General features: G+C 34.1%; 1 protein-coding gene across 1 annotated transcript; it reads right to left on the reverse strand.

Moving 5' to 3' along the window:
* Positions 1-3899: 3899 nt before the first annotated feature.
* Positions 3900-6684, reverse strand: LOC117314588 (C3 and PZP-like alpha-2-macroglobulin domain-containing protein 8). Its single transcript, XM_033868654.1, has 3 exons — positions 6636-6684; positions 5531-5980; positions 3900-5286 (listed from the first exon to the last, which is right to left on the reverse strand). The coding sequence occupies exons 1-3, from the start codon at positions 6682-6684 to the stop codon at positions 5021-5023; spliced, it is 765 nt and encodes a 254-aa protein (XP_033724545.1). The 3' UTR covers positions 3900-5020.
* Positions 6685-7900: the final 1216 nt, after the last annotated feature.

Genomic DNA, 7900 nt, shown 5'->3' on the forward strand with positions numbered 1-7900 from the left:
GGGGAAAACCCATATGACCGGACAGGTAACCCCATACTTTTTCTGGCCGATTGGGGAATCGAACCCCGGCCGCCAAGCTGAAAGACAAGTGTCTTAATACTGTGCCGCACAGCTACCATATATACATACGTATCTAATCTAATATGTATCTTATTAAGTGAATCAAATAACTGAGTTACATTATGATCCCTAAATGGACACATTTTTAATTAAAACTCGCTGTTCGGAATCTTATGAAATCGCTTAAATTCCTTTTTCTTTTGATACGACCCCGTCATCGCAAAGCACGAGTTTGTGTACGTAATACACCTACGCTCAGAACCGGAGATATCTAATAAGCGTGCATTTTAATAATTCAGTACTTTTAGATAGTACCATTAATTTAATTACAATGATTGTTTTCGCTCTCTTTCAAAACAATATCTATTTTGTAGATAACCGATAGAATTATGTTGAACTACTGTACTTAGTTTTTTTTTGTTTAAAACGTGTGTATTTGTATAATAATGTTCCTCTCTTTTATATAGCTAAAACATATAGATCTGTAATACATCAAATCTCTGGAAGCGTTTCCTTCGACAAAAATACGGAGTCACATTTGCACTGTTTGATAGTCAGGTAAACTAATTACAATTGCTACTGGAGTGAAAAACACAACTACATAATTAAAAAAATATCAAATCGCACCGACATCAATTTCATTCAGCCGGAATGTCCTTCATGAATTAGATATTATTTCAAGCTTGTTTACAACCACAGCAACCTCCAATATCGTGTAGCATTTTCAACTGACTTGGTTTCTTTAGTGAGGTTGTTGTTGATCAAATAGGGAATAGGGAATGGTTTTCTGTCAAAACACATACATGTATACTGAAACAGAAAAAAACTTATTTTTCCTTTGCAAAGACGTTTGAATGAGTAAATGAAAATGACAATACGATACGCTCCTAAATCTAACCAGGTTGATAGAATCAATCAAGCGTGTCAGTCCGTATCAAAGAGAACACGCTTTAAGAGGTATATTGCAAATGACTGCTAATCTTTATTAGAAATCGACCACAACTGAGTTAATATCTTTCCCTTTGGGATAGAAAAAAACAAAAACAAAACCCCCAAAAAACTATGACTTTGCCAAACGATTGCACTAATAACCATCATTATCAGTATGCATTGACAATCGGCTGTTATAAATTCAGAGATAAACATTTGTATACATCCATCACAAAGGAGAGTCGCAATGTCAATTTTCGCAGCAGTTTTGCTGTAGTGCCAAGGTATTTACCTAGTCATTTAAAAGGGTCAACATTTGACTCTTTCCCTAGGAAACACCACTATGAATGGCCATCAAATATGTCCGTTAGCCTTACACAATATATTTGCTGCCATTTGAAAGTATTGCTGCGCAAGAAGAGTTCAACGCGATCTTGTCTGAAAAATACGCCCCGTGATCTTCACCACCCCTAGGGACTAACCGGTAGTTTCCTGAACACCGATGAGATCCCTACCCCATACTAATATATAGCATTGCTGGGCATCAGAGATAAACACAACTCTTTTGTTTATGTTTTTGAAATCATGGAGATCTCCACCCCATAACCGTACATAGCATCGTTTGGCATTAAGAGATAAACAAAATCGTCATGTAAAATAGGCCCTGGGGTTAATCTCCACCCCTAGGGACTTAGTTTCTTTGAAACCGTTTATATCCCCACCCTATAACCATGTAAAGCAGAGGTTGGCATCAAAATATAAAACATAATCGTGATATAAAAAAAGGCCAGGGGGTCTTTCCCCAGTCCAAGAGACTTAGTATCTTTGTTATAATGATGAAAATTTTGAGATTTTCACTCCATAACCATTTATACCATTATTGGTCATCAAATGATAAACAATATCATATTATAAAAGTAGTCCATGGGGTCTTTCCCAACCCCTAAAAAATTAGTTACTTTGTTATATCTTTGAATTCGCTTCGATCTCCAACGCATCAACATATATATATTGCTGGCCATCAAGAGATAAACACAATTCTGATGTTAAAATGGGCCCGGGGATCTTTCCCCATCCCAATAGACATTGTTTCACTGTCTAATTTCCATTTTCTGTACTTTATTTTCCTCGCTCGGTGCTTGTCAGCCGTCCTCATATGATATTGACGACTGCTAGGGCGTCGAATCCCTTACAATGATAACAAAGCTATGACTTCTACCAATTGGCACAGCATGCTTACTTGGCCATATGCATATTTCATCATATGTTTTAATTGATACAGTTTTATTGCTCGTACTTATGTACTATTTATTAGTCGGAGGTACAGTTGTGGGATCGCACAACGCACCAAAACATCGTGTGTATATCGTCCGCACATGATGCGATGTGCGTTTGTGTAAAAATCTGTCTGTGCGATTGAATCGCACGTCTGTGCGGTTTCGTAAGATCGGACGATCAATATTGCGAAACAACAAAAATACGGAATGAGTCGTATCAAGGACGTATATCTTATTTAAATTACAAATGCATTTTGATTGAGAAATTGAGAACGAAAAAAGAAGAAGAAAAAACTTTAGTATCTGCATTGACATTTAGAGATATAATTCTGATACAGATTAGCACAATTCTCCATTTTCATAACGTACATATTCAACGTCGGTAGGTCTAAAACCCTAAAACCGTGATAATCAGCCGCATGATATGTAGCACATACTCTGGAATACCGAATCTATTTAAACTTATTAACATGATATTTCGAACAAACTATTGGGTAACGAATCTACAAAGGCATATTGATGCCTGAATATAAGTCCATGAATTTCCTTAGTGAGCCCTCTCTCAAACTGCATGTCGTAAGTAGTGGGTTTTCTTCTTTGTCTGCTAGTTAGGAATATTAAAGATACGTCAGCACATATTAATTTATCTATCTATATATTTGATATCGATTCTTATACAGGATTTGATAATGTGTATTTATTGATTTATCTATAATGAAACTGATGCCAACCTTATAAAGACATAGTAGTATCAAATCATGTATCATAATAAAAACTAATATCAAGCCCTTATGCAGGACATGACCGCTTCATAGATGTATTGATCATACAACTGATTTCGATTCCAACAAATTTTATTTCATATAGAAAAAGGATTCAATAACAGCATAGCCAATATTAGTTTTCTCCTGCAGTTAATAATGAGTACATTAGTATGAAACATAAAAGGTTTTTATTTATATAATATGTAAGTTTGAAAGTAAGGACAATATTCAATATTTTTATGATATATGAATAATGTAACATTGTTTTCAAAAATGTATAATTTTTCAGAGCTTCAAATCCAGCTTCCATATATTTCCTAAACACTTGGGATGAATTCTGATTTTCACTCTTAAGAAAACTGAGAAAAATTTGGTAGATTTGCAACTGTTATTGGATTCACAACATTGTAAATATATATATATATATTTATATTTGCACATTGAATGGAATAGTTGATAAGTAGATAAATACACGGTTTTACCTTCATTTTTCAAAATCTTATACTATCTGAATTTTAATGTTGAGTAAACAGAAAGATTTGCAACATTAGAAGATTGCCCTTAATGAGCCATTGTTCTATCACATAAAACAACAATATGTAATAATCATAACGTAATAAGGACACACAAAGTGTGTTATCATGTAACTGATATCGAGCCTTATACAGGATATGCAAGTATTAATTTATCAAAAATTCAAATTAAGCAAAGCAATACATTTATCAATACAATACAACTATACAATAATTTTTATAAACATCGCACTTAAATTCATAAAGTAGTTAACACTCTTGAAATGACAATGAAAAATAAAATGAAAACTATAGAATACAAGTGATATTTTTCAATACCAACGAGTCGGTTTAAGAATAGTTATCGAGATATGGAACATCAATGAAAAGTTTTGTAATATAAATAAAATATATATCATAATATCGAACACAAATGATTGTTTTTACAAAACAAGTATGAAATATGTGAAAGTATAAAATATGAAAGATAAGACGTTGACTATAAACATCAAGTTATTGATTATACCACGGTTGACATCCCAGTTGTAGCATGTAAATTGAGTCTTGCTCTACAAAATTAACATTAAATCAATTGCTTTCATTTCTCAACACCTGGTCGCGCCGTTGACAAGACAACTGTCGTTAACCGACACTGCACATCCTTACTTGAATACTTACCATCGATAATTATATCAAAAGTCTTCCTTCCTCTGGTACATTGTACATAGATGTTCATGGTTTTGGTTTTAGATTATTGATTTAAACACGGCCTCTACTGCATGCCTCTTTATGACCTTACATCACAAAAAATTTGTATTGTCGTTATAATCACGAAAACAATCACACCGTTGATAACAATACGCATTCCTCGTGGTAACCTATTCGTACTACCAGATGAAAACATTAAATTATGAATGAATCTCACAGCAATTTATATAAGTATATGTTGTATAAAAGGCGAATATCCTCACGATCGAATGATAAATTACATCGATATACAAGGACCATATAATTCGCCGATAGCAGTCAATTGTATGTATTTATATGTCTGTAATGTGATAACACTTTTAGGAAAACCTTGCATTAGAAACGGAAATATAAGTATCTTACTCCATTCTCTGTAGTGTTATTTTCCTATAACAACACAGGATTGCAGACTAATCACAACACGCGTCAATGATTAAATATAAAACAGGAGATAGGCGTTTGTCACTGTAATGTATCATATCAGCTAAAAATATAAACAGATAAAAGCGGATATTTAACAATATTCGTTTGCTTTGTATTTGTGTCTGAAACACTTTTTGTAGAGTGTGCAAGGAATAATTAGCTTTCATTTTCCCTAAACTGCACTCAAGAACTAGAATGTGATGAGAATATACATGTAAGTTATTTGGAGACCCAATTATCATCTATTAAAAACTTTGCAAGGCGTCTTTTTTCTTCTTCATAGCAACACAGAAAGCTGTTGCAAAGGCTAATGCTTGGTGAAGTAGTGACTTCCTTTGTGTATATGGCCTTGGCCTTCGGCGATATTATGGAACTTAAGCCCATGACCTTGACATGTCTCTTTCTCGTTGTTGTATACAAAGGACACGCATGAATTACTCCGTTTACAGGCCACAGCACACTGTCCGAGGTTATCAGCTGTCACAGACCAAGTGATGTTGGCTGTCATGTTTGTGTTCTGAAGTCCTGGTTTTACAGACCATTGAACATGTTGATAGCAGTGCAATGGTGGCCCTGAAATAAGAAAATTAATATTGAAAGACACAATATATGTATGCTAACGGTAATCCTTCAGTTTCCATTCGAATGCACGGCAATAAAAAGACATTGAACATTATTCTTAAACATTCCAATTACTTATGATGCATGTTTATTATCATTCTTATTTGAGATTTAGATGCATTTTTATTTCAAATAAGAGAAATTTACTTTAAATGTACAATTATATTATGAATTTTCACGTATGTGAGATTCTTACGTTTAATTGGTATTTCCCATTCACCCGAGGCACCGAATCCTGTCGTGATTCCAACATATCGTATTTGGTTTGGGTGTTGATCTGTGAAGGACAATAACGTGCCAACATTGAATGAGTTGCCACGCCCTACCGATATAACATTGTTTCGCCAAGATACCCAGAAACTCTTGTAGACGTTACAATCCACTATATTCCTCTCGAAATTATCAACGTAAGACGACGACCAAGCTCTTAATCTTGACTTGGCATTTCCCCAACCACCTAGAACAAGGCCGTATGTGTAAGGTTCTCCAGCAGTGTTGAAAAGTCCCACATGTACATCACGACAAGCTTTCACCTGGAACGTAAAGTGTGCGAGACAGTCCGGCACCGGCTGATAAACATATCCATATTGGGTCAAACTGATGTAGCTAAAAAAACTTGGGGTGGCGATTCGGATGTTGGAAATCGCTGTGAATAGTAAAATAAAAAGGCATTAATTTAGTATAACGATTGACGGGCTAAGCATTATAAAACACCATGAATGAACCAGAAGTTATGGTGAGAAGATAATAACAAAAACAATTTTAAAAATAAATCATGCAGATTGAACCAGAATCCAGAGTCAAAGGACAACAGCATGAAAATGAAAATTCAATAAATGTACGAAAGAACAAAAAATAAATTTAAAAAATACAGACTCAGAGCCAAAGGAAAACAGTACAAACAAGAGAATTCAGTGAACCTACAGCAACAGAAATCCAATACACAAAACAATATATACACTTAACCAGAATTTAATCAGATGAATATAGAACTACTGATTTGACAAGCATTTAGAGTCAACGACAACAGCAAAACCCACAAATTATAGAAACAAATACAGACTATCAAAGAATTCAGAATAAAAAATCAACAGCAGAAACTCACAAATGTAGAAAACATAGAATATATTGTAATTATTGGAAAATCTATCCGAAAAAATAACAATTAATTAAAAAGTATTGATAATGAGCTTTGCTTATGCATGTAATTAATAAAACAGCTTTTCATAACGAAACTTCTGCTGAAATGGTCATATAAAACATAATGTAGATATTTTCATATTATTCAAAATCATATTTACCTTTCACATTCAATAATGTAACAAGAATTAAAACAGTTGGAAACACCATCTTCATTATCTCAATGGTGTATTCATTCGCTGAGGCTTTCCGCCCTTTGATTAGAATACGTATATTTTGATACCTATAGCGATAATATTAAGTTCCAGTGATAAAATGTGTCCACTGATGAAATATTTCTCCTCAAAAACGACCAGACTTAAGCATTATCTTTGGATAGAAATATTTTGTCTGACAAATTGAACATGCATATCTGCTGTGATGTTGATGCAGTCTTGTATATACCCCTTATGTGATGTGATGCCTACTCTAAAAATCAATAACAGATGCAGTGCTATTATTAAATAATGACATCAGTGCAAATGCAATAGGTAATACAGTAAAACTGAATTGCGTCGAACATGCTTGAATTGAATAAGTTGGATAAGTCGAATATTTTGTTTTATCTCGATTTCCCTCCTTCGTTATCTTAGTAAACCAAACAAAGTTGTTTTGAACACTGTTAATTCAAATATTACGGTTGTGTCGAATATATATTACTGTCGAACATTTTGTTTTTATCAATAAGCATTTGCCAATAAAAATAAAACATTTCGGATCTAACGGCTTGTCCTTATTAATGCCGATTACCTTTCCAGATTAACGCATTACAAATAGCTATCATGGTTATGACAGATATTTAAATCCGTTTCGTAGTTAATATTGAACTGCAGGTATATTCATATTTTTAGAATGTTGAAGATCACTAGTCATACAAAATGTCATCGCTATTTTTATTTTTTTATGAATTAGAATACAATCTTTTTTGTACTATCTGCTATCAAGCTAACCGAGCTTTGGTTTGTTTATACCGCGTATGGCAAATGAAATATTTATAGGAAAATTAAGCCAATACAAGCATGTTTTAAGAGGCGTCAATTTAACTATTGTATTTCTATTTCACTTTGGAAAATAAACTAATTCATTAGAGTGCCCGTTTACATTTTGATTTCCGAGACATTTTCACATTTCATAATATATTTTGACAGTGCATTGACACACACAGTGACTAACAAAAGCCAAGTGTAGCCAATCACGTACGCTGCTGTGAGTTTGTGATAGCATTAAACATGTCAGCAATGTTTTAATGCTATCACAAACTCACAGCAGCGTACGTGATTGGCTGTTACATGTCAGCCATGCTTTAATGCTATCACAAACTCACAGGGGGGGGGGGGGGGGGGGGGGGGGGGGGGGGAGGGGGGAGGGGGGAGCTGCACGTCTAAAG

This window comes from Pecten maximus, chromosome 16 (genome assembly GCF_902652985.1).
Source record: "Pecten maximus chromosome 16, xPecMax1.1, whole genome shotgun sequence".
Taxonomy (NCBI): domain Eukaryota; kingdom Metazoa; phylum Mollusca; class Bivalvia; order Pectinida; family Pectinidae; genus Pecten; species Pecten maximus.